Genomic DNA, 27,578 nt, shown 5'->3' with positions numbered 1-27,578 from the left:
TATTTTTTCCCATTCTGAGGGTTGTGTTTTTGTCTTGCTTATGGTTTCGTTTGCTGTGGAAAAGCTTTTAAGTTTCATCAGGTCCCATTTGTTTATTTTTGTTTTTAATTTCCGTTTCTCTAGGAGGTGGGTCAAAAAGGATCTTGCTGTGATTTATGTCATAGAGTGTCCTGCCTATGTTTTCCTCTAAGAGTTTGATAGTTTCTGGCCTTACATTTAGGTCTTTAATCCATTTTGACTTTATTTTTGTGTATGGTGTTAGGGAGTGATCTAATCTCATACTTTTACATGTAGCTGTCCAGTTTTCCCAGCACCACTTATTGAAGAGGCTATCTTTTCTCCACTGTACATTCTTGCCTCCTTTATCAGAGATAAGTTGACCATATGTGAGTGGGTTTATCTCAGGGCTTTCTATCCTGTTCCATTGATCTATATTTCTGTTTTTGTGCCAGTACCGTACTGTCTTGATTATTGTAGCTTTGTAGTATAGTCTGAAGTCAGGGAGCCTGATTCCTCCAGCTCCGTTTTTCTTTCTCAAGATTGCTTTGGCTATTCGGGGTGTTTTGTGTTTCCATACAAATTGTGAAATTTTTTGTTCTAGTTCTGTGAAAAATGCCAGTGGTAGTTTGATAGGGATTGCATTGAATCTGTAGATTGCTTTGGGTAGTAGAATCATTTTCACAATGTTGATTCTTCCAATCCAAGAACATGGTATATCTCTCCATCTATTTGTATCATCTTTAATTTCTTTCATCAGTGTCTTATAGTTTTCTGCATAGAGGTCTTTTGTCTCCTTAGGTAGGTTTATTCCTAGGTATTTTATTCTTTTTGTTGCAATGGTAAATGGGAGTGTTTCCTTAATTTCTCTTTCAGATTTTTCATCATTAGTGTATAGAAATGCAAGCTGTGCATTAATTTTGTATTCTGCTACTTTACCAAATTCATTGATTAGCCCTAGTAGTTTTCTGGTAGCATCTTTAGGATTCTCTACGTATACTATCATGTCATCTGCAAACAGTGACAGCTTTACTTCTTCTTTTCCGATTTGGATTCCTTTTATTTCTTTTTCTTCGCTGATTGCTGTGGCTAAAACTTTAAAAACTATGTTGAATAATAGTGGTGAGAGTGGACAACCTTGTCTTGTTCCTGATCATAGTGGAAATGGTTTCAGTTTTTCACCATTGAGGATGATGTTGGCTGTGGGTTTGTCATATATGGCCTTTATTATGTTGAGGCAATTTCCCTCTATGCCTACTTTCTGGAGGGTTTTTATCATAAATGGGTGTTGAATTTTGTTGAAAGCTTTCTCTGCATCTGTTGGGATGATCATATGGTTTTTCTCCTTTAATTTGTTAATATGGTGTATCACATTGATTGAGTTGCATATATTGAAGAATCCTTGCATTCCTGGGATAAGCCCCACTTGATATGGTGTATGATCCTTTTAATGTGCTGTTGGATTCTGTTTGCTAGTATTTTGTTGTGGATCTTTGCATCTATGTTCATCAGTGTTATTGGCCTGTAGTTTTCTTTCTTTGTGATATCTTTGTCTGGTTTTGGTATCAGGGTGATGGTGGCCTCGTAGAATACATTTGGGAGTGTTCTTCCCTCTGCTATATTTTGGAAGGGTTTGAGAAGGATAGGTGTTAGCTCTTCTCTGAATGTTTGATAAAATTCTCCTGTGAAGCCATCTGGTCCTGGGCTTTTGTTTGTTGGAAGATTTTTAATCACAGTTTCAATTTCAGTGCTTGTGATTGGTCTGTTCATATTTTCTATTTCTTCCTGATTCAGTCTCAGAAGGTTGTGCATTTCTAAGAATTTGTCCATTTCTTCCAGGTTGTCCATTTTATTGGCATAGAGTTGCTTGTAGTAATCTCTCATGACCCTTTGTATCTCTGCAGTGTCAGTTGTTACTTCTCCTTTTTCGTTTCTAATTCTATTGATTTGAGTCTTCTCCCTTTTTTTCTTGTTGAATCTGGCTAATGTTTTATCAATTTTGTTTATCTTCTCAAAGAACCAACTGTTAGTTTTATTGATCTTTGCTATCATTTCCTTCAGTTCTTTTTCATTTATTTCTGATCTGATCTTTATGATTTCTTTCCTTCTGCTAACTTTGGGGGTTTTTTTGTTCTTCTTTCTGTAAGGTTAGGTTGTTTATTTGAGATGTTTCTTGTTTCTTAAGGTAGGATTGTATTGCTATAAACTTCCCTCTTAGAACTGCTTTTGCTGCATCCCATAGGTTTTGGGTCATTGTGTTTTCATTGTCATTTGTTTCTAGGTATTTTGTGATTTCTTCAGTGATATCTTGGTTATTAAATAGTGTATTGTTTAGCCTCCATGTGTTTGTATTTTTTACAGATTTTTTCCTGTAATTGATATCTAGTCTCATAGCGTTGTGGTTGGAAAAGATACTTGATACGATTTCAATTTTCTTAAATTTACCAAGGCTTGATTTGTAACCCAAGATATGATCTATCTTTGACAATGTTCCATGAGCACTTGAGAAAGGTTATTCCTATTTTTAAGGCTTTGCTTTTGCAACTTTTACATCTTTCATTCAGTCCAAAAAAACTTTAAGTTTAGTTTTTGTTTTAATTGAAGACTAAAAGTTTTGAGGAAGATCTGAACTCCAGTTACCTCTAGAAGGTAGAACTTTATTCATTGATTTGTCAGCCTCTATCCTTAAAGGCATTAGAGGAGGGGCACCATCTTCACTGAGTGACTCTTCCTTCCTCCACCTCCAGGTACTCTGATTTGGATGGCTACCATCGGCACACGGTGTACGAAACCGGGACACTGCCTCACCCCTTTGCTATTACTGTTTTTGAAGACACCATTTATTGGACAGATTGGAACACAAAGACAGTTGAAAAGGGAAACAAATACAATGGGTCAAATAGGGTGGCGCTGGTGAACACAACACACAGACCGTATGACATCCGTGTGTATCATCCCTACAGGCAGCCAATTGGTGAGTAAGTGATTTGGAAGTTTTTGCACAGTTGCTTTAGGGTCTTGTGCATTCCATTCTTGTTTTTGTTTTTTAAGCATAAATATGATTTATACTTTGAATGGTGTTACTTGCTAATGTTTTTTACGAAGCAAATGCTAAGAGTTGAGGGGATGGAAATATCTTTAGAGTTTATTCCCCTATTCCTGGAGAAGTCTGCTTACAATTCTTTTTCATAACACCTGCTCTATTCTTAAAGATCAGTCTGGGCTTTCTTTTTGATAAGAATCAACAGTTGTTATGTTGCCTTTTGACATTTCAGCCCTAAATACTTAAGAAAGCACCTTTGAAAAATAAGGACATTTCCTGTATAGCCACAATAAATTGTAACACCTAAGAAATGTATTATCATAACATGGATGTATTTATAACAATCATTTCTTTACCAACATCCATCTACTGAAATGATTAGTTTAAAAGAAATGCTTAAAAGAAAGTTATAGTAACTATAAAACATCATTTATTAAATGTCTGTTTGCATTTGATATCTAGCCAAGTTCTGGAGTATTCTTTGGGGATAGAATGGATTTTGTGGGCCTGCTTTGTCGTGGTGTCTTGTTAAAACATACGATAAACTTGGAAGTTAGGAAAAATGAGAATTGGCAAAATATTTTTTTTCTGGAAGTTAATATTCTTCATATTATTTAGCAGAAGTTCAAATTCATCTTTACCTCTGAGTTGTGGCCCAGAAAAGTAGTATAGGTGTTGCTCAGTTTATCCATCCACCTGATTCTTGTGCAACTTCTGTTGCCTATATCCTTAGGATGAGAGACTATAGCATCTGCTGAAAATTAAAACTTTAACTTAGATTGTGGGCACATGGATGGAAACTAAATTTCCCACCTGCTCTCCAAGAACTTTGGGAGACACATTTTTTCTAGCCCAACACCAGTGAGTAAGCCTCACTTCTGGTAGCACATAAATCAGTTTTATGTACTAGCAACAAGGTTGCTAAAACAACTCTACCATATGTACTCTTTATGAACTTTTGCACAAAGTATGAATCTAGGATAACGTTTTTTTTTACTAAGAGGTGATGAGTTTTATGTGGCCGGTAATCAGCGCGTCTGTGCTTGATACTCTAAGTGAATGAACATATATTTTCTTCCTTCTTTCACTAGTGACTAATCCCTGCAGTACCAACAATGGTGGCTGTTCTCATCTCTGCCTCATCAAAGAAGGAGGCAGTGGGTTCACTTGCGAGTGTCCAGATAACTTCCATACTGTCCGGCATAGTTACAGCACCCAGTGCCTGCCCATGTGCTCTAGCACCCAATTCCTGTGTGCCAACGGTGAAATGTAAGGCTCTCTTCTCCCTCTCCCCATTGCCTCTCCAGCCCTTGGACACACATTGAACTTCAAGGCTCCAGGGGATGGGAGTTTTCCAATGAACCAAGATTTTGGCTAATTAACGTGGCTCATTTGGGATGCACCACGACCAGGAAAGTTAGATCTCCAACCGTCCAACTTTCTCTAACTTCAGATAATTTCGTCCATGAAAGAAGGAATTTGTGAACCAAACGCCCATGCCTGCAAGTTTTTGTTGCTGTAGCAAGGAAGCGAACTGTGTGTTTTTTTTATTTCTAAGGAATTGTCCAAAGTCTCAGGGCCAAGAATGTATATAAGTGTACACTGAAAAATAGCCCTCAGGAGTGATAGAATTTCTCTGTCTTTTTCAAACATATGCTGGCCTAGCTTCTTAGATGACTATGCCAGAGGATCCAGGGTCACACATTCAAATCCATTTTTGATGATTTGTATTTGTTATGAAACATGGTCACAGATCATTTCCCTCACAATGCCACAGGCCTTGATGACTAGGGGCTCTGAGTCAGAGAGTGAGGTCAAGAGGAGATGTTAATGCAAATCATAACATCTAAGATTCAGTGGCAGATTATTTTGATTGAATAAGGTATCCTAGGTTAAGAATCTAGCATACACCCGTCACGACATAGGCTCTCAACAAATGTTAGTGCCTCCAGCTTTCCAGCCAGTACCCAAATGTCATATATCCCTCTGGCTGACAGTCCCAACCAATCCCTGTTTCCAGAACCACAGCTCCAAACACACACTCCACTCTTTGTCATGGCAGGAATTTAATCATCATACTCAAAGCATTTTTTCAGTGTGTGTTGGGTCTTAACAAACCTGTTCTATGTCACCTCATTATGTTTCCTCTGAAAATATTCCACAGTAGCCAAGGTTTAATTGATCCTCTTCTTGGGCCGTGAGAGAACTCGTGTGTATCATTGCTTGGAATTCCATTTTGCCTTCTTCTCTCTGGATAGTTGCCTGCTCCTCTAACCACTTGGTGTTTTGCTAGAAGTGCTCTGTTTTCTCTGTGTAGGTGTATTCCTATCTGGTGGAAATGTGATGGGCAGAGAGACTGCTTGGATGGTTCCGATGAGCCCATCACTTGCCCGCAGCGCTACTGCCGGTTGGGACAGTACCAGTGCATGGATGGCAACTGTACCAGCCCACACTTCATATGCAATGCTCATCAGGATTGCCCTGATGGGTCCGATGAAGACTCTGTTCTTTGTGGTGTGTTGAATTGCTTTCTACCTTCTTTGCCCATTTCTATAGTTGATCGCCCATGGTTCTGTAGGGATTTTCTGAATGTCATAACCCAAAAACTGGTCCAAAATCCTAGGGGAAAAAAAAACCTCAGAGTCCATCCTATATCTATTTTTATAAAGTTTAAAAAAAAATCCCAGGTCTCTACAAGGAAGATGGTTGAGGTAGATACTAAGTTGTCTATATTGATGGTTCTTTACTGTATGCTGTGCATAGACTCTCCTTTGAGAGCTAACATTGAGGGCGAAATGAGGGATTCCCACATTTTAAACAGGGCCTCTCAGTTGTAATATTTATTTATGTTTCCATTTTTAAAAAGCCAAAAGATAAAAAAGCCCCACCAAAACGCAAAAAAACAACTCTCCAAACCAAAATCAACACATAAACAATAGCAACAAACAGAAAGTTTGAAAACCATTGTCCATTAGGGCAACAGGTACAGGAGAAGGTGAATTTAGTAGGCTGTCAGCGATTCAGTCCTTATCCCCTAATTCTGCATGCAAGAAAAAGATATTTAAGAATTTAGGAGACAGTAGTAGTCCAAGGACTAACTGCTCATGTAGTGGTACTGGTTAATAATAAGTGCATTAGGGCATAAGTCCTCTAAGAAGAAATTATAATCGAGTTCTCCAGGATCCATTAGTGTAAATTAGGAGCTTTTGTTCCTGACACCTTCCAAGCTGATAACCAAATATCCTCACTTGCAGAGCATCACCAGTGTGAGTCCAACGAATGGCAGTGTGCCAACAAACGTTGCATCCCGGAATCCTGGCAGTGTGACATGGAGGACGACTGCGGAGATAACTCAGACGAAGACAGTTCCCACTGTGCCAGCAGGACCTGCCGGCCGGGCTATTTTAAGTGTGCCAATGGCCACTGCATCCCTCAGAGCTGGAAGTGTGATGTAGACAATGACTGCGGAGACTACTCAGACGAGCCCCTCCAGGAATGCTGTAAGTTCCTGTGAGAGGGACCTGGCCTGACCGGGAGCAGGGAACAAGAGCGGCTCTGTGTGGATGGAGAGAGGGTGTGCAGCCCCTGCTGCAGCCCCATGGGGTGCCCCCTTTTGGCTCTTCCCCGTGGCTCTTCCGGCACCGCAAGGCAAGGGAGAGCTGCATGCACAGCCTGCGGGTTGAACCACGCCCCCTGTTCTCAAGTGGCTGATTCCTGCTCTCCATACACGAATGTCTAACTGTCCAGAATATGATACAAGAGCTTACACTTTGTCTATCTAGCACTTTCTCTTTTGAGCCTCAGAGAAACATGGTGAGGTAGGGAAAGTTGGTGTTACCAACTCTCATTTTACAAGTGAGGAACCTGAGCTTCATGGTAAGTGGCTGGTCACTTTTCTACTTCGTGCCAGAGCTGACACTTCAACCTGTTTTTTTTTACTTCAAACCCAGTTCTTCCCCCCACCCCGCCCCACTCCCCCCAAAGTTTGACTGCAACATAAATGAGTGGTAATGAAACGGTGAGAAAACTTAAGGACTCTGTCTTTCTGCTTTGGGTGAACGGATCACACCTAAAAGAGACACAGTTGCCAGAGTCCGTTTGGTTGGTAACACGGTCACCATTACTCATCAGCACCGCATCTTAAATAAGACAATGGAAAGGTGTCTTTGGTTTCCTGGCAGGACCGCGACTTCAGTTCTGACCTTGCCCCTTCCTCTCTTCTCAGTGAGCCCTGCCTACCGCTGTGACAACTATACGGAATTCGACTGTAAAACAAACTACCGCTGCATCCTGCAGTGGGCTGTGTGCAATGGTTTCAACGACTGCCGGGACAACAGCGATGAGGAGGACTGTGGTAGGGAGGGGCTGCGCGGGAGGAGGGAGGGACAAACAACTTAGCAGGAGATGAGAGCGGATTTCCCACAGCATCCTTCCTCTGTTCGCCTCTAATAACATGTTACATTTTTGTAGCATTTTACAGGGATATTGGGAGTTTACTTTATACATCTTAAATGAAATGTGTCTCAAAGGATACTATACTTGGGGAAGACCTTGTGAAGATATTAGGAATTTGTGTAATTTCTCCCAAATGCAGAATTCCTATTTACGCTTGACAAGTATAAACGGTCTGTCGAATCTTAGAGATTGATGGAAAGGAATGAAAGGGGCAGTAGAGAAAAGGTTTGGTATCTATCTCTAAAAAGGATATTTCAAAATCAGAATATTTCTTATTTGGAGATTTTCATATTCTGAATCTCCCTCTGACTTTCCACATCCTCTGTGTCTGGCAACTTAGAAAATTTATGGACAAAAGGCCAAATGAATGAATGGAATCTGCCAAGATTAGGCATATACTCTAACTTGAAAACAATGTCTCTGTGTGTGTGTGTGTGTTAGGTTTAGTTGGAAGAGAGGTAAGGAAGATATTGGGTTATTTTAATAAGAACACTGAATCTAATCAACTAAAGACAATGTGATGGACATGTATTGTTTGCTGGTGGCATCGCTTAATTTTCCTTTCCAGGCCTTCATTGCAAATTGCAAGCCAGGGACCAAATCATTTTTTGAACAGTTTCTACAAAAGAGAATGGATCTAGTTTCTAACAGTAGGATAGATTCAGTTTAGCCTAAAGAGGAATATTGACAGTGAATGTGGCTGACATTCCTCTTTCTGGGAGCTTTGAGAATATGGTAGCTTAAGCCTCAGACCATCTCACAAGAAAGCCAGTACTACTTCGACATTTCTTGACCATGGGTTTCTGAAGTATTTGCAATGACTGTGCTTTGCAGAGTCGCTGACATGCAAACCTTCTGGGGAATTTCGCTGTACAAATCACCACTGCATCCCTCTTCGCTGGAGATGTGATGGGCACAATGACTGTGGAGACCATTCAGATGAGGAAAACTGTAGTGAGTGTTCAGGGTCCTTCATCCTTACGTGCCACTGGGGTGGTGATGTCTGCTCTTTGTCTGTAATTCAACTGTCTATGCCGTTCATCCTCAAAGGGTGGGAGGATGGCTACCTGATCTCTTGTTTTCTAACTGGTACATTACTACTTTTTCATCTCCTTCTCAGCTGCTTGTAATCAAGCTCTGGGAGAAGAATATTACCCAAGCATATCTTTTGTCTCTTATTTATTTATTTACACTCAAGTTTATTTTTTTTTTCAAAAAGAACTTGAGGTGACTTACAATATATCATTGCCTTATGATATATATTGATTTCAGATTAACTAACATGAAATACATTCTGACTTTAGTCCCCTTTTGGAAGTAAGAAGGTATAGGCAGTTGAGAGAATCAGGATGCTGATTACACCTGCAATTATCAATGGACTAAAAACTTCTTGGGGCTTCCCTGGTGGCGCAGTGGTTGAGCGTCCGCCTGCCGATGCAAGGGACACGGGTTCGTGCCCCGGTCCGGGAAGATCCCACATGCCACAGAGCGGGTGGGTCAGTGAGCCATGGCTGCTGAGCCTGTGCGTCTGGAGCCTGTGCCCCGCAACGGGAGAGGCCACAACAGTGAGAGGCCCGTGTACCGCAAAAAAAAAAAAAAAAAAAAAAAAAAAAACTTCTTACACAAAAGGGCGATCCAATTGGCATTTTATTGTTCATAAGAAAGTTCATGTTGAATCCTATAGGAGGTTATCTGGAGTTTCAGGAAATGAAAAATTATCTTAAGATTAAATCACCTTTGGACAAACTTTTTGACAAAGTCCATTCTTTACAGACTTACAATTGAGGTGGAAAGTCTATTTTTGGGGACTGGATAGTCTGGGACTTGGGACACAGGAGGGTGTTAGGCACAGAGGACACTTAGGCCAGTCCACAAGCCTGTCCCCTATGTATGATTCCTGGTGCCCTCTGATGGCCATGTGGCTTTCTTTTTCAGCCCCCCGGGAATGCACAGAGAGCGAGTTTCGTTGTGACGATCAGAGCTGCATTCCTTCTCGATGGATCTGTGACCAAAACAATGACTGTGGGGACAACTCAGATGAGCGGGACTGCGGTAACTGTCACAGCTCTTTAAGGAGCTTTCCAGAGAGTCTTGTACTAGGGTCAGCATATTGGTCGGAAGTAGGGACTTCACATGTGTGTTTGGAAGGTTTTTTAGACTTAAATGATTTCTGTGTAATTTATGTAATATATAAACCTTAGCATTACAGTACCTTCTGCTTTATATATATTTTCTATGCTTTATGATTACCTTATAGCAGTCTAGATCAATAATAATAGGGGAAAATCTCAGGAGAGTTTTAAAAATCTCATTTTAACTTAAACCTCCACTAAGAGCAGACTTTAATCTGCATGGACCTTATAAACAAATAAAAACATTGGTCTTCCTACTGTTCTCCAGAAAGTGGCCCTAAGATATATATGGCTGTAGCTCCCTGGTGTAGAGGTCAGATGTTAGAATAGGAATCATAAACCCCAAGTAGTTTTATAGCTCTTACTGATTAAGGGTTGAGTCTGAGAAAAATCAGCATGCAAAACAGTAAAAGTTGGGGAGTTCAGGGTTTTGAGGAAAAGTTTAAGAGCTAGAGATATTTAATAGAGGAGAGATCGCTACTTCCATCTCCATATTTTGAACGGGGAAGGTGTACCTTTGAGAATTTATTTACTCGCTCACCACAAGGCGTGGGTTTGTTGTGAGCCAGTGACCGGGTATGGATAGGAATGTGATGGAAGACTTACTACCCTCCACGGAACTAACAGTTGTCTGAGAATGCCAAGGCATCCTGGAAATGACAGTCTTTTCTCTTCAGAGATGATGACCTGCCATCCTGGATATTTTCAGTGTGACAGTGGGCACTGCGTTCCTGACCAAATGAAATGCGATGGGTTTGCCGATTGTCACGACGCCTCTGATGAAGCCACTTGTCGTAAGTTTCTAGACACCCTTGGCACCGTTCGTCTGAAATGTATGGATATGGCAGTTTAGACCCAACATTTCCCATCAGCCACCACTTCTCATATTAAAAGACCATAGATATTTTCTATTCAGCATTCATTGATAATTATCAGTTTACCTGGGGCCTGAGTCACCATGTCCATATATTTCACAGTAGACATTCAAGTGCATTTCATTAATAATATTTCAAATAGAGAATATATTAAGTGTCTGTGCTAACGAAAGTATTTATATGTTATCAGCTACTCTACAAATCGTTAATTGGATAAAAACTTGGCAGGTAAAAGAATATTCAAGCAATGAATAAAAGGGTATTCAAACATAATGAAGTCCCAGCATTAAACATTTTGTGAATTGAATAATGGCATATAAAATTGTTTAAAAGTATAAAGCCAATATGATCATTTGCATTTTAGTCTTTTTGAATCACTGAATAAATATTAACTGTTGATGATTATCCATGATGGATTTTGTTGATAATGCAGTTGCCGCATCTTAAAACCTGGTTTCCAAGAGACTGTATAAATGGATGATAGGAAAAGCCGGTGCTGACACCACTGAAGGGTTGCACTTGCCTATAATGAAAAAGTGCAGTGCTGAATGACTCATGTCATTGAATACTGGGCTTGGTCATCTATCCTTAAGAAACATTCCATCAGAATTTCAGACAGTTTAAAGCCACAGAACATCTGGCTGAATCAGGAAGAGCAGGCTATAATGGAACTCTTTCCATTAGGAGAGCTCTTTCTGTAAAGGAGAAATAGCCGGATAGCTTTCCAAAAAGTGTCTTTTTCTAATAATTTGACTATGTCTCCTCCCCACCAACAGCCACTCGCTTTCCCAACGGGGCATACTGCCCAGCTACTATGTTCGAATGTAAAAATCATGTTTGTATCCAGTCATCTTGGAAGTGTGATGGTGATAACGACTGTGGCGATGGTTCTGATGAAGAACTTCATCTGTGCTGTGAGTGAGAGAGACTGGGGGTGGTGTTGTCAATGATTTTTATGTGGAACATGTGATCCAGGAGGGCGGTTGTACACTTTTTGAGTACTGGACACATGATCTACATTAGTGTGCTTTCACTTGGCCTTCCTGCTTAGTTCTCTACTTGGAACATGAGAAAGTTGGGCAAGCATCCATAGTGTTAAACATTTTGTGGCCTTCAAAGGCAATTTGCATAAATAGCGGCAGATCCGTCGTGGTTGAAGTCTGAGGTAGGGCGGGGCTGTACATCTCTCCTGCTCCATCCTACTTTCAGTGCCCCTCAGAGTACTTCTGCTAAACCCCCAGAGCTTCAGAGAACACCTTTAGGACATTTTAAAACTAGTTAGTCCTTAGTCACTTCACGTTACATCATAATTCAAGCCCATCTAATTCTTTTCTGTTGTATGATGCATATTTATTTATTTAAACATCTTTTTGGTTTTTTTTAAACATCTTTATTGGAGTATAATTGCTTTACAGTAGTGTGCTATTTTCTGCTTTACAACAAAGTGAATCAGTTATACATATACATATGTTCCCATATCTCTTCCCTCTTGTATCTCCCTCCCTCCCACCCTCCCTATCCCACCCCTCTAGGTGGTCACAAAGCACCGAGCTGATCTCCCTGTGCTATGCGGCTGCTTCCCACTAGCTATCTATTTTACATTTGGTAGTGTATATATGTCCATGCCACTCTCTCACTTTGTCCCACCTTACTCTTCCCCCTCCCCATATCCTCAAGTCCATGCTCTAGTAGGTCTGTGTCTTTATTCCCATCTTACCCCTAGGTTCTTCATGACCTTTTTTTTTTTTCTTAGATTCCATATATATGTGTTAGCATACGGTATTTGTTTTTCTCTTTCTGACTTACTTCACTCTGTATGACAGACTCTAGGTGCATCCACCTCGCTACAAATAACTCAGTTTCGTTTCTTTTTATGGCTGAGTAATATTCCATTGTATATATGTGCCACATCTTCTTTATCCATTCATCTGTTGATGGACACTTAGGTTGCTTCTATGTCCTGGCTATTGTAAATAGAGCTGCAATGAACATTTTGGTACACGACTCTTTTTGAATTATGGTTTTCTCAGGGTATATGCCCAGTAGTGGGATTGATGGGTTGTATGATAGTTCTATTTTTAGTTTCTTAAGGAACCTCCATACTGTTCTCCATAGTGGCTGTATCAATTTACATTCCCACCAACAGTGCAAGAGGGTTGCCTTTTCTGCACACCCTCTCCAGCATTTATTGGGTTTTTTTTTGTTTGTTTTGTTTTTAACATCTTTATTGGAGTATAATTGCTTTACAATGGTGTGTTAGTTTCTGCTGTATAACAAAGTGAGTCAGTTATACATATACATATATCCCCATATCTCTTCCCTCTTGCTTCTATTTATTTTTTAAACCAGTGAGTCTTAATTTGGGTACCCATCAGAATCACGTGGGGAGAGGTGTTTCAAAAGCACACGCTCTGGTCCCACCCTAGGCTTAGACCTATTGAACCAGAATGTCCAAGGACATGTCAGGCCTGGGCAAAATGTATATTGAGAAAGCTCCTTAGCTTTTAGTTTAGTCTCCTTGTTGAGAACTACTGATTTTAACAAAGTGAATGAAAATAGAGTTTGTTTTGGTCATTTTGCTCCATGCTTTGAGTCATTGGAGAGACTTGAGGGCAGTAGTTCTCAGAGTGTCATCTCTGTACTAGGAGAGTCAGCATTACCTGGGAACATGTTAGAAATACAGATTCATGGGCCCACCCCAGATCTACCCGATCCGAATCTCTGGCAGGGGGACCTAGCACTCTCTGCATTAATAAGCCCTCCAGGTGATACTGATGCAAGCTAAAGCTTAAGCATTTCATGTAAGTAAAAGCCACCAACACAGGAGAAGGCACTCCCAGAAACATTACTTCTGGAACTCTTGGTTAACTCCTAGTCTGACTTAGCTGCAACTTGCTTCTGAGGTTCTCATCACCTCTTCCATTCAGTTTCCTAGATTCATCTGCATTAGTGTGCTTTCACTTGGCCTTCCCGCTTAGTTCTCTACTTGGGACGTGAGAAAGTTGGGCAAACGTCCATAGTTTTAAACATTTTGTGGCCTTCGAAAACAATTCATTTTTAGCCCAGGGATTTGACTCCCCAGAGAACTTTGAATTAGTGTACATTATATTTTCCCAGTGGCATCCGAACAATTTCCTTGCCATATCTTAGTTTTGTATAAGGAACTAACCATGTTTTGTTTTGTTTTTCACTTGATGAATCTTGAAAAACATCTTAAGCATGTGTAACTTTCAAAGAAGTCCTCAGGAAGTTGCTTCCCTCTAAAAGTGCCCATAGTTAGTAAAATTAAACTTTGCGGAGGCAGAGACATATAGCCACATGAAAAAGTGACCAACACTGTTTTATAATGTTGCATTTGCCTTTCACAGCAAATAATTCTTGCTTAATGATACTTAATGATACTTCCAAGAACCAGTTCTCAGAGCTGAATTTTTTTTTTTTTTTTTTTTTTGCTGTACACGGGCCTCTCACTATTGTGGCCTCTCCCGTTGCAGAGCACAGGCTCCAGACGTGCAGGCTCAGTGGCCATGGCTCATGGGCCCAGCCGCTCTGCGGCATGTGGGATCCTCCTGGACCGGGTCATGAACCCATGTCCCCTGCATCGGCAGGCGGACTCTCAACCACTGCGCCACCAGGGAAGCCCTCAGAGCTGAATTTTTTCACCCAACCTCATTACAGGTCTCTCCTCTTGCTCCCTGTTTGTGGGACCAAGGCAGAAGGAAAATCAAACAGCCCAAGTCCTCCATAGGAAAGAGGAACACATGTGTGTTGAGTTCACTGAATTCCTGGTACATGCATAGAGGACTGTTTCCCTGTAGCAACCAAGGGACCTGGGTAGGCTCCTCTACAGGGACACAAGCATTAGCCAGAGGTCTAATTCTGGATAATAAAGTGAGTCAGGGTTTGCTTTTGAAGTAGCAACTTTAAGTGCAATAAGTGAGGGAATTCAGGTAGGAAAGTCCATCATGGTGTAAAACTTTAATGAAAAGACTTTGTGTTCTAGACACTCAATGAGAACTCCAGTCAGAGGGACAAACAGTGGCCTCTTGGCTCAGGTATGGTCCTGCTGGCCCCTCCAGCCTCCTGGCCACCATTGTCCTCCTCACTCCATGCTTCAGCCCAGAGACCTTTTATTCAGGTCCAGAAGCCTGCCTTCCTGACTCAGAATTTTTCCATGTGAAGCCTCTTCTGACCCCTCCTCCCCCAGATCTATATCATATCTCCACAGTAGATGCTTTCACAGCATGTTGCCTTTGTGGCTCTTATCACAGTTGTAGTTGAATGGTTAGTTTGGAAAGTCTGTTCTCCTGCTAGAATAAACATCCCATGAGGATAAGGATTGCGTCTTTCTTTTTCCCAGTTGAATCTGATGCCTGCCATGGTGTCAACTAGACACTCAAGAGCTATTTGTCGATTGGTTAATCGATCAAGCCAATGAAGGGATGAATCAAGCAAGCCTGGAGCTGGCACAGGAGTGTTTTTAGATACTGACCCTTATGTTTTGCTCTTAACCTGTATTTTTGCTTTTCCATCTGTGTTTTAGTGAGTGTTCCCTGTGATTCACCACACCGTTTCCGGTGTGACAACAATCGCTGCATTTATCGTCACGAGCTGTGCAACCATGAGGATGACTGTGGAGATGGAAGTGATGAGAAGAAGGAGAACTGTAAGTAAAAGTCAAAAGGGAGAAGGGAGGGCTTCCCTGGTGGCGCAGTGGTTGAGAGTCCGCCTGCCAATGCAGGGGACACGAGTTCGTGCCCCGGTCCAGGAAGATCCCACATGCCGCGGAGCAGCTGGGCCCGTGAGCCATGGCCGCTGAGCCTGCGCGTCCGGAGCCTGTGCTCCACAACGGGAGAGGCCACAACAGTGAGAGGCCCGCGTACCGCAAAAAAGAAAAAAAGAAAATTGGGGCGGGTTTACCCCTTTCCCTCTTCTCTGTCCATTTCCCCTATCAATCCTGCCAGTTTTCAGTGGAGCCGGACATTCGTAGCATGTGGTCAAATCCCAGAGTGGAAAAAAAGGGGTAGGAAACTAAAAGTCATCTCATGGAGCAGGATGTTAGAGGAATCACTGCTAGCCATCACAGTAGGCGAACTGCAACATTTCAATAGCTTAAGACAGCAGAGGACTAAAGTTTGATGAAGGTCAGGCAGCTCCCTCCATCCTGTAATTATGCCATCTGGAACACATAGTCTTCAAGGTTGCTGAGGCAGGAGAAGAGAGAAATGGAGGAGACATTCCTAACTTCCTGGGCCTTGGAAGTGACAGGTGTCACGCGTGCTCACAGTCCGTTGGTTGGCAGTAGTCACGTGGTCCCAATCCAACTGCAAGGGGGACTGGGAAATGCAAGGAAGTGCCTGGATATTTAGTGAACACCATTTGTTTCTACCACAATTTACCCTGGTGTCACTAAAATTCCCTGTGCACTTTTCTTTCCATGCATAGAACACTCTTAACCCCTCCCCCAGGGACATAACCCAGAGTCCCTCTCAGTAAATGAAATCCAGGAGCTCCAGGGAACAGGCACTAGTCATGCCATCAATTCCAGATGTGTTTCCTCTTGGTCTGGAGACCCATAAACTAAGAGACTAGTTTTATTTGTGTCTCCTGCCCCCAGTAGATAGTGGTAGAGCAGGGGGAGCATAATGGAAATAAACATCCTCATTGGGAAAGAAAGAATGAGAGACTCATTGCCATCCCTGTTCTGTAGCAATTCTGAAATGCCACTGGGCTATGGTGGCACATGTTGGCCCAGGACAGTTCTGATTTACGTCTGTTGCCCTAGTGGAATTGTTAATTCCCTCTCACAAGCATATCGACTTGGAGAGTAAATTGTATGTTTACCCTGTGCAGACATTATGAAGGCCCTTATATAGTGGGGGTTGGAGGAGATTCATTGATGAGGTCAAGACTCTGCCCTCAGAGGAGCACCTATGCCCATTTTTCCTCATTGTCTCTGCCTCTGCCCTTTGGGAGTGGTTGCTTGTCTATATCCCTCTTCAAATGAAGAGGGAACAGGGGAGTATGCCCTCCTTAGGGGCAGTACAGCTTTCCCAGCCACTCCCTGCTTGTAGAAGTTTGGGGGCCCAAGAGTTTTGTCACCTCAGTCACAGTGTTTTGGTTTATTTGGTCATATGTTTCAGAAACCGAGCAGGCTTTTGATCTGCTTGCTTCCAGTTAGTTCTAAGTGTCAATAACCTTAGTCAGTGTTTTTGTTTGTTTGTTTTGGTTTTGGGGTTTTTTTTGAGACACAGTTCTTGAATTTGTTGCATTTCTTTGCTTTGTTTCCCTCATGCACCTTTGTGTCAACTTTATCCGTTATATTCAGGCCAGAAAAGTAGACGGGCAGTCATTTAATTCAACTAAGAGATTTGACTGGTCCTTTTTAAACTTCAGAGTCTTGTGTCATCTAAATGCAGTAGGTTCTCTGCAAACTGCAAATTTCTGGACTTTATTTTCTTTGCTTTCTGCTTGTAAATCAACTAGTTCTTCCCCGAGCTTATCTCTTTCTTGCCAAACTTAGGTAATGGCAACCCGTGCACATTACCGACATTCCATTTTCTAACCTCTTTGCCCAGATTGACAAGTTCAGTGAACATGTGGTCCGCCTTCCAGTTTTTCCAAGGTGACAACTTTACAAATACTTTGCCACTGCGTAACACAGGCCTCCATCTTTCCCTCCTTTGGGATCACTTTCCTCGGTGCCTGCCTCCTGACTGACGCCAATGCCGAATATTTTAGGTTTTTGTTATGGAAGTGCCCTACTTCTATATCATTTAGGGTAATTAATACTAGTGACCGCAACCAACAAATCTCAAACTCTCAGTGGTGTGATGTAGCAAAGGCTTATTTTTCACTCACGTAAAGGCCAGTGCAGGTTGCATGCCCTTCTCCATCTTGACGCGAGGCCACCTGATACACATGGTCGCTGGGTTGCTGAGCAGGGAGGCACATAGGCTTTAATAGCTTCAGCTCAGAAGTGACACGTGTCACCTCCAACTCATAGTCCATTGGCCTGACCTAGACACATGGTCCCAACCTAACTGCAAGGGAGACGAGGGGTTGTAGGGAAGCGCACGAGCTTATTTGTGGAAATACTGCCTCTGCCACCGAAGGAAGCGTCGTGTGTCACAGAAGAAAAAGTTTTGACTTTGCCTTATTCTTAAATTTTAGGTGTAGAACCGACTCCTAGACCTTGTACAGAAGATGAATTTAAGTGTAGCAATGGACATTGCATTTCACAGCACCTGGTATGTGATGATGTCAATGACTGTGGTGACCATTTTGATGAGACGGGATGCAGTAAGTAAATACTTATTTTTATACTTCATTGTAGTAACTCAGGTTAACCTACTGGAAGCGTGCAATAACATAAAGTAGACGATAACCGTGCTTCTCTTTAATTTACACATTGTGTTCTGAACTGCAGTCAAGCCCGTAGCTACCTGTTATTGAACACTTATTCTATACCAGACATTGTGCTAAACAGTACATGGATTATCTCATTTCATCCCTGTAACAATCCTATGAGTTAGGTATTGTCTGTCTCTCTGTCTCTGTCTTTTAAACAAGTGAGGAAACCAGCTTACGGGTTAAATAAATTGGCTATGTCTTCCTGTCATTAAGAAACTGAGTCAGGATTTGAACTCTGATCTGTTTAACTGCAGGGCATATCCTGTTCCCAGTTCATTAGGTGCCTCTCAGCACCTTAAAGCTATTAATTTTGTTTCTTAGTTTGTACATTTTTTCGTCTTAAGCCAAATGCAGTATCTTTGGCACATAGGGAAAGAATGGCTGGTAAGAATGGAAATGTCACAGGGGACCTTGGAAGGACCACTTATTTTTAAGAGAGGATTTTGTGTAGGGAAAGGATGATGTATGCAATCAGGGATGATTCTAGCTTAATATTGTGATGGAAATCTTGGAAGGGCATGCTAATAATTCGCACTTTGGTAGTCCTTTATAGCATTTATGAAATGCTTTCACATACATTCTCTAATTTGTCACTCAAGATAGCTCCAGGGGATTACTGCTATTATGTCTAACTATATAATAAAGCTCAGAGAGCTTAAGTAACTTGCTTGAGGTCACACAGAGTGGCAGAGGCAGAATTTGAACAGTCCTGGGACTGCAGTCTGGAAGAGCCGGCTTCTAGTTCCTCTGCAACTAGCTGTGCCACTTTGAGTACATACTGACTTCGTCAGGCCTCGATTTCTTCTTAGGAAAAAGGAGGGAGTTCTTCAAACCCTACAAGTCTGGACTTAGTCACCTTAGTTAGCTCCACGTGCTTTCAATTTTGTGGGCTTTAATCGCCTTTTTCTGAGGCGCCCCAAAGATTTCCTGGCAAATTTTCTCCTGTGTGGGTTACAAAAGAAGATGAAGAATCAGCCATGTTGAGTTGATTTGCCATTTGTTTCACACACTTTCTCAATGGGGCCTGGAGTTATTGACATAATAATGTGACTTGATTAAATATTTAAAAAGCATAAACATGATGGAATTTGTAAAACCCAAAGGTAGATTTGGGTTCTGCTGCCTAGAGACTGATAAGTGAATGGTTCCAGGACTTTGGAATATTTCCAAGTTAGGCTTAGGTCAAACATTGGTTTCTCTTTTAGTTACCTGTGCCAATTGAAAGCCTTAAAATTAACCACAGTACTTTTAATTCAAATGACATTTAATTAAAAGCAAGTTTTATTTAAAGGAAATAGGTATCACAGGCATTAATATGTTATGGAAGCAGCATTTCTTTTCAGATATTAAGGAGATCTGTGATATAGAATTCAGTCTTACTGCAGTGGGCTAATTTGACTAAGACATAGAATTCTTATTTAAAACACCAGTTCTTGGATGCTGCTAATCCACTTGCTTTCCTTTTCTTTTCCTTTCTTCTCCTCTTCCTCCTCCTTTTCTTTTAAACAGGATCACTGAAGTGTTTTGGACATATGTTTTCTGTTTTTTATTGTTTTTTTTTGTGGTACACGGGCCTCTCACTGTTGTGGCCTCTCCCGTTGCGGAGCACAGGCTCGGGACGTGCAGGCTCAGCGGCCATGGCTCACGGGCCCAGCCGCTCCGCGGCATGTGGGATCTTCCCGGACTGGGGCACGAACCCGTGTCCCCTGCATTGGCAGGTGGACTCTCAACCACTGTGCCACCAGGGAAGCCCTGTTTTCTTTTTTAAAAATATTTTAAAATCATGGAAGGAAAGACATTAACATTTTTCTTATACCATTGAGGGATAAAGAAAAGAAGTTAACTTCAGGTTACAAATATTATTTATGTGATTACAGAGATAGATTGACCTGCTATTTCTCTGTCTGGTAGTTCTTATTCCTTCTTCATAAAATGGAAAATAGAGTGTCTACTTCTGAAATAGAGTATCATATATCTGGGTTGGGAGAGATCTCTTGTATTATGAATTAAAATGGTGATTGTTTTCAAATGAAAAAAGTTACAGGAAGGTCTTGACATTTGAGGATGAATCTCATAATGTTATAGGGTTCTGCTCTTGTTAAAGACTCTTGTTTCACAAGAGTATAACTCATTCAAGGGAACACTTGGTCCAGAAATTTTTACCTCCTGGGATCCCTAAATCACATTATAGATTTTAGAACTAGGGAGGAAATCACAAAGCCTCATGATGTACTTGAGACTCAGAGAGGTTATGTGATTGGCTCAAGGCTATTCATGTTGATAAAAATAAGGTCACATTTATTGAGCAATGCTGTGGAGACATTACTTACCAACCTTACAGAAATTTAAAAGGTAATAGAGAAATGCTATGAGAAACTTCAAGCCAACACATTAGACAACTTAGGTGAAATGGATAAATTCTTAGACAAAAAATGCTAAAACTGCCTCAGGAAGAAATAGAAAATCTGAACAGACTTATTTAGCAATGTGTCATTGTTAAGAGCTCAGACTAGACCTTTAGTATAAGAGTTTCACGTATAAAGCTTTTAAGTATGAAATCCAAGGGCAGCATTCCATTGAAGGTCATTGTGCTTTCTTTTGTGTTTTTTGAAACTGAATGTTTTTTGTTTATTCAAACCACATATACTCATAGTCATTGTACCTTAAGGCAGTGGTCCGCAACCTTTTGGCACCAGGAAGACAATTTTTCCACGGATGGGAGCTGGGGGTGGGGGGTGATGGTTCAGGCAGTAATGCGAGCGATGGGGAGCAATGGGGAGCGATGGGGAGCCGCAGATGAAGCTTCACTCGCTCGCCCGCCACTCACCGCCTGCTGTGCGGCCCTATTCCCAACAGGCTGTGGACCGGTAGTGGTTTGCGGCCTGAGGGTGGGGGACCCCTGCCTTAAGAGACCCTGAGAAGTGACTAAGTTCACTTCATTGCCTACTATAGAAGACAAATAGATATAAATCTATTTTTATTTAAAAGAATTGAGTCAGGAGATACGTGTATCAGTGTCTTTTATTTATACATGTGTGTATATATATATACATGTATACACACAATTGAGATGTATCTATTTATATATAAACATTATTTATATATAAATATAATTATATAATATTAAGATAGTGGAGCAGGTGGTTACAGTTGTGAAGAGTCCTTGGCTGTGATTCTGTCCAGAACTGGATGCTCTGAGAATGAGCCTGGCGGTGCTGAGTATAATCAGAAAATTGCCTCAAGGATCTAACATTACATGTATTTGTACAAATGGTTTTCAAGCCATTATCAGATATCCCTATACAGAGGTCTCTGATATTCTGCAAAGCTTATGGAAAGGGGTCATCTCAAGATGTTCTGTAATTGGCTATCTGTAGGTGTTCTTCTGATATACCACTTGACTGTTCATTTGTGGCTGATATGCTTTGTACTTTTCATTTGTAATGCTGGGATTTTGTTTTTCAGATACAGGAAAAGAAAGGTCATGTGCTGAAAATCTATGTGAACACAACTGTACCCAATTAAGTGAAGGAGGATTCATCTGCTCCTGTAGACCTGGGTTCGAAGCCAATAGTTTCGACAGAAACTCCTGTGAAGGTAGAGTATATTTCCTCCACTTCCTATTAGGGAGAACCTTGTACTTTTTAGATTCTCCATTCATTCCCTTTTACTAAACATGGTTTAATTCCCTTCATGGGGCTAAGCTCATGGTCCTAGCTCATGAGCTAGGACCATGATTCAAGGATGCCAGTTGCTTTTTCCCCAGGCTGTCTTACTGGTGCCTTGCAGAGCATTGGGCTGTAGCTCATCTTCAGTAATGTCTGTGAAATTGATAGGATTAATGAAGACCTGAGTGATGATGGCTACTTACTGTACCAGTGTCTGAGATCAAATTTTCTTTTTTTTTCTTTTTAACATCTTTATTGGAGTATAATTGCTTTACAATGTTGTGTTAGTTTCTGCTGTATAACAAAGTGAATCAGCTATACAACACAAGCCTTACTTTCTTCAAACAACACGTATTTATTACATACCTCCTTACATCAGACGGAAATGAGTTCCCAGGTGTGGGGTCCTAAGGGAGCTTATCAAGAATGGTAAATATCAAGTATGATTTTAGGTGTATTTGATCATTTGAATTTACTGTTCCTATCTCATGATGTGCCATACTCAGATGATTAGAATAGTTCTTTTAAGGGCTGAAGCTTAAGAACTCAATTGAAAAAAACAATCAATGACTTCCCTTTCTGAAGCCAATTAGCAGGAGGGAAGTGATACCAAACATCAATAGCACAACAGCTGCTTCCCCAAAGGGAAAATCTTGTTCTGCTATTGTACAGAGTCAGACTGCTTCTGTTTAAATCTGGTCTTTGGGACTTTGGGTTCAATAATAGTCCCTACCTCAGAGACTCTTGTTGGAAGATTAAATGAGGAAAAAACATGAAAAGCATGTGAAACAGTGTCTGAAACTTGGTCAGTGTTCCACAAACATTGGCATCATTGCTTATGTTCATCTGCACTCTTCTCATCCTTATTGCTCGTGAATATGTATTGAAACAGAAGCAGGGTCTCTGAGGAATGGATGGGAGCAGATGTTGCCCACTTGGTTTTATTTTGCCTACAGACATCAACGAATGTGAACAATTTGGGGCTTGTCCCCAGAACTGCCTTAACACCAAAGGAAGTTACGAGTGTTCCTGCGCCGAAGGGTTCAGGTCTGTGACTGACAGCCACGGAGGACGGTGTGCAGCTGACGGTAGGATGGTTGACCTTGGGATTAACTGATGTACCCAGCAATGCTGATGAGTACAGTATACCAGGAAATAAACTCTAGAGTCTTATTTTGTAAATTCACCAGCTACTTCTCTTCCAACACCCATCCACCCTCTTCTCCTCTCTCCTCCCCTGCCAAATTAAAACACTAACTACAACCCCCCAACAAATACCTAGGAGTTAAAACAAGAGTCAGGGGTTACGTATTATTCTGGATTTAGCCTCTGGTCCACCTGGATAAAAACTTCAAAAAGTGGACAAGATGTCACTCTCCAGAGGATTCAAACAACAAGTGCTTCCCTGTAGGATGGTGGTCACCAAAATCTCCCAGTCCACTGAGGTCAAGGTTTGAGGCTCAGTAATCCAAAGCGGGTCACAAAAAGCATTCCATTCAATGGGTCACAGTCAGTTGGGGCAAATCAGGGACATTCTGTTGAGAAATGTCTTTTTATTGTTCATGGACTACTGATCACAGACAGAAAGCATCTGGCTTATTTGCAACTTCAGTGATTAGCTCTACATTTTAGGTTAATGCCAATATTTGGGAATCAGGCCTGAGTGAAAGCAGTAATAAATACAAGATAGAAATGACAATAAAAGTCAGAAGTATCATAGTGCAGATTTCCAGAGGTCTGATCTAAATCAGCATATCTCAGTTAAGGGGTCTTTATGATCTTATAGATTTGAATTTAAAGTTTGTAAATGAGTTTAAGGACTTGATAAGAAAATAGCATTTTTATTTTGCAAATGAAGGGTAAAATGGCTGTTCAATTTCTTCATACAAATTGGGCTTTTAAAGCATACATTTGACTAGCATACTTAAATATTTTACCCTCCAAGCATTTTTGACACTGAAGGAAATCTAGAGTGAAGGCATTTGAACAGTTGGTGTGGTGATTAAGCAGCAAATTAGAAAATGTTTAACTCTTAACTAACGAGATGACTGAAATAAATTAGAATATTTATATAAAACATTATGTCAGGATAAAGCAAATATATAAAATGAACTTTCAAAAGTTACTTAAGTTAGATTCAAGTGACATTATGAAAGTAAATTAAAATTTAAACATTCTAGGCAGTGCATCTTGGAATGAGTCACCATTTACATAGCTGCTTTAAGTAAAAAAAAAAAATTTTTTTAACCAAGAACAAGCTGTTTTTTGTCATTAGCTAGAAGCTAAATTGGGTCACAGAGCTGATTGCCTGCTAAAAGAATCACTAAAATCTGTCAGTAAAGAATGGGAAATGAGGACTTCAGGGTAAACTTTTAGTATGACTCTACATATTGTATTTCTTCTGTGAGACTGAATGTCTACAATCTGGTCTTACTGTCAGTGAAAAAAAAAATCAGTGAAAAAGAAGTAGCTATCCAGGGGTCTCAGTCTTGGCTTAGCTTTAAACTGTTGCCCAAAGATAAAGAACTGATAATATCCCTAACAGAAATGTTAGCTTTCTACCTGAAATGGAGACAGGGATGTCGACAGTCACAGATTTTGCAACCCAGTTGATGGTCTGCTTTATTCATGAACAGAGATCAATTTTTAGAAAAATTCCTTTTTTGTTTTGTTTTGTTTTGTTTTTTAAGGGCAGGGAGGATATCTGCTGTTTTATATCCTACTGTCATAAACAAAAGTTCAGGTAGCATTCAAACAGATTAATCAGCCCTTCATTTGTTTACAGGTTACCCTCCTTTGCTGCTACTGCCTGAAAACGTGCGAATTCGAAAATACAATCTCTCATCTGAGAAGTTCTCAGAGTACCTTGAAGACCAGGAACGCATTCAGGCTATGGATTACGATTGGGATCCAGAGGGCACAGGCCTCAGTGAGTATAACTGTGGCATCGGTCATTGATAGCAGTTGAATACATTGAATTATAAAGTGTTGAACTTTGGAGAATTTATTTCTAATGAGTGAATGTTGTTGTCTGAGTGGAAGAGGATGCTCCCCCCACCCAGCGTGCTCCAGACAATTTAGCTGTGGCCGTGCGTCCCAGCCAGTGTCTCCCACCTTCTCACTGAACCTTCTCCCATTTCTGGGGACTATCCTTTCAGGATCACCTCATGTCCCATTGTTTACTATCTCCTTGTCTTTGCCCTTGCCTTCCCCACTGTTGTACGCTTGGAAAATTTCTATTCAAAGACCCAGTTCAAAGTCACCTCCCTTCTGATGTCTTTGATAATCCCTCCTGGCACAGTTCTGTGAGCCTGTAGCATTTTATACGTGCTTCTACTAAAGCACATGTTATGTTGAGTTATAGCTAATTGTCCACGTATTTTTCTCCCTACATCTTAACTGTGTACTCTTTGGAGACAGAGATTGAATCGAATTCATCTCTACATGCCTGGCATCTGACCCAGCATCTAGTACAGTGTGTGTGGTGGGTGTTCAATGAAGGAAAAATGAATGAGGCTTACTGTGGAGCCTCATGGCTCTGTATGGCGTGTGGGAGACGGTAGTGGGGCAGGAAAACTTGTGTTCTATGCCTGTCTCCCTCATCTACTAGCTTTATGACCTTAAATAATTGTAACAATTCTCTGGATCTCCATTTCTTATCTGTAAAATAAAAGCAGTAATCTTGTTCGGCCTGCCTTCCTCTGAGAGTTGTTTTGAAAACCAGGTGAGATGACAGATATGAAAATGCTTTGCAAACTAACTATGTAAGATTTATTGCTGTTGTGTTTTCACATTTCATTATACAATACAATGAACTTTTCAAGAATGGTTCAGGGACTTCCCTGGTGGTCCAGTGGTTAAGACTTCGCTTTCCAGTGCAGAGGATATGGGTTTGATCCCTGGTCAGGGAGCTAAGATCCCACATGCCTCGTGGCCAAAAAACCAAAACATAAAACAGAAGCAGTATCATAATAAATTCAGTAAAGACTTTAAAAGTGGTCCACATCAAAAAAAAATCTTAAAAAATAAAAAAGAATGGTTCATACCTAGGGAAGTATGTGCCTTGAAAGTCACCGTCTTCCTATGCTTTTTTTTTTTTTAACATCTTTATTGGAGTATAAGTGCTTTACAATGTTGTGTTAGTTTCTGCTGTATAACAAAGTGAATCAGCTATACGTATACATATATCTCCATATCCCCTCCCTCTGGCGTCTCCTTCTTCCTATGCTTTTTAAAATGCCTGCTGTCCAATATCCTTTAGTCTATACATAAAATAAGATTTCTCATCTACACAGCTCCTTTATTGCTAGTATGGACTCAAACTCTTAACAATTTGCCCCTGGTTTATCTATATGTTCTGTTTTGGAAACTAGAACATAATCCTAATGGGGGTAAATAGGCTGAAATATATTTTAATGGACTACCTTCAAATAGAGAGGACTAAGTATCATAAGTTATCAGTTGAAGCATTTGTAGCTAATAGCTCAAGTATGATAGATTTTGAGGTTTGATCGTACTGGTTAAATTGAATTATTAGTGTTATAGGAACGCCGAAGAGGTAGAGGTGTCAATGAATGAACAGTACTTCACCTGATTAGACCCATTTCCTCCCTTACCTGGTGTTCCTAACAGGAGACTGACCTGTGTGTCTTGCCTCCACAGGTATTTTATATTACACTGTGCTAGGGCACGGCTCTAATTTTGGTGCTATCAAACGTGCCTACATCCCCAACTTTGAATCTGGCAGCAATAATCCTGTGAAGGAAGTTAACCTGGATCTGAAATACATAGTGCAGCCAGATGGATTAGCAGTGGACTGGGTTGGAAGGTAAGTTTAGCCTCATTCTCCTCTTGCCTATTCTATTTTCCTGGCCAGAGCTCCCCTCTGCTCACCATGGCACATGAGTTAAACTGTCCCAGACTCAGGGGCAGCTGGGTGATGCCCGGGCTTCGTGTAGCCTCAGCAACTACCTCTGCTTCCCCATTGTGTCATATAAACATCATCACTTCCTATATTCTATGTGTACCATGAAAATTTTGGGAAAGCCCCAAGGTCAAGATTTTATATTTTATCTAGGAGAGCATTCTTGCCAACAGAGGTCTGGATTCCAAAGTGAACTTTCAGTATGGCAGCGCTGTTCATTTTGTGAAGAAATGGGACAGACTGACATTCTGCCAGCAAAGCAGTTGAGATCAAACATGTTTCTTTATGGTACTGCTTTGAGGAGGAACAACCCACATGTTGTGTTTTTAGGAGGCTATGTTGTCAGAACAGATTGGAAATTTGACTTCCCTGTTTAATCTTTGGGTTTGAGTTAATAGAGCTGTTAGCTTTGATCTGCTCTTCTATACCGTCTAGAACTTCAGGGACCAGAGCCAGACATTTTGGACGATACCTAAATAAGAACCTTAAGTAGGTTTGTCATCAGATACATGCATGAGAGGCAAACTGATGTGGAAGAATTAATAAGCTCCTTCTTCAAGGAAGAGCCTTGGGTTGGAATGACATTTGTGGGAAAGTAATTACATTACAGTCAGAATTCAACCATTTGTAGAACCTCTTATGTCCTTGAAATGAACTAATAAAGGAAAATGTTTGCTGCACTCTGGGAGAACAGAGAATCCTTTGTAGTATTAATTAATTTTCACCTTTTCACTCACTTGTCTGGTGCTCTTGGAAGACTTGAGCATCTCTGCAGAAGTTAAGTAAGTCCCACTGTGCCTGCAGCATAACAGGAGACTCATTTCAGCAACTTCTGTCAGGAAACCAGACCTCGGAGAGTCATGAACTGGAAACTCTAGACTTTAGCGCTTCCTTCTTCAAACCAACCACTTCCTTCTTCAAACCAACCAACCAAGATCTGTCTTCTTGTTTGAAGGTTTACCTTTTTCTCAGCCTTAATGAATGAGTAAATTTAAGCAACTGCTGGAACTCTTGTTTTTGTTTTTGTTTTGCGGTATGCTGGCCTCTCACTGTTGTGGCCTCTCCCGTTGC

General features: G+C 41.0%; 1 protein-coding gene across 1 annotated transcript in view; it reads left to right on the top strand.

Annotated features, from left to right (window-relative positions):
* Positions 1-27,578, top strand: part of LRP2 (LDL receptor related protein 2) — a gene marked incomplete at both ends in the record, with an annotated part of 195,384 nt that overhangs the window by 151,776 nt on the left and 16,030 nt on the right. Inside the window, 15 exons of the mRNA XM_079709604.1 lie at positions 2,745-2,971; positions 4,132-4,309; positions 5,358-5,554; positions 6,295-6,540; positions 7,266-7,394; positions 8,330-8,449; positions 9,431-9,547; positions 10,305-10,421; positions 11,279-11,416; positions 15,046-15,168; positions 17,676-17,804; positions 21,381-21,512; positions 22,540-22,671; positions 24,369-24,512; positions 26,246-26,411. Coding sequence (XP_079565730.1) covers positions 2,745-2,971; positions 4,132-4,309; positions 5,358-5,554; positions 6,295-6,540; positions 7,266-7,394; positions 8,330-8,449; positions 9,431-9,547; positions 10,305-10,421; positions 11,279-11,416; positions 15,046-15,168; positions 17,676-17,804; positions 21,381-21,512; positions 22,540-22,671; positions 24,369-24,512; positions 26,246-26,411 — 2,295 coding nt within the window. The remainder of the gene's footprint in view (positions 1-2,744; positions 2,972-4,131; positions 4,310-5,357; positions 5,555-6,294; positions 6,541-7,265; positions 7,395-8,329; positions 8,450-9,430; positions 9,548-10,304; positions 10,422-11,278; positions 11,417-15,045; positions 15,169-17,675; positions 17,805-21,380; positions 21,513-22,539; positions 22,672-24,368; positions 24,513-26,245; positions 26,412-27,578) is intronic.

Source organism: Hyperoodon ampullatus (assembly GCF_949752795.1).
Source record: "Hyperoodon ampullatus genome assembly, chromosome: 8".
NCBI classification, from domain to species: domain Eukaryota; kingdom Metazoa; phylum Chordata; class Mammalia; order Artiodactyla; family Ziphiidae; genus Hyperoodon; species Hyperoodon ampullatus.
Note: the sequence above shows the minus strand (reverse complement) of the source record. Positions and strands in the feature narration are given on the sequence as shown.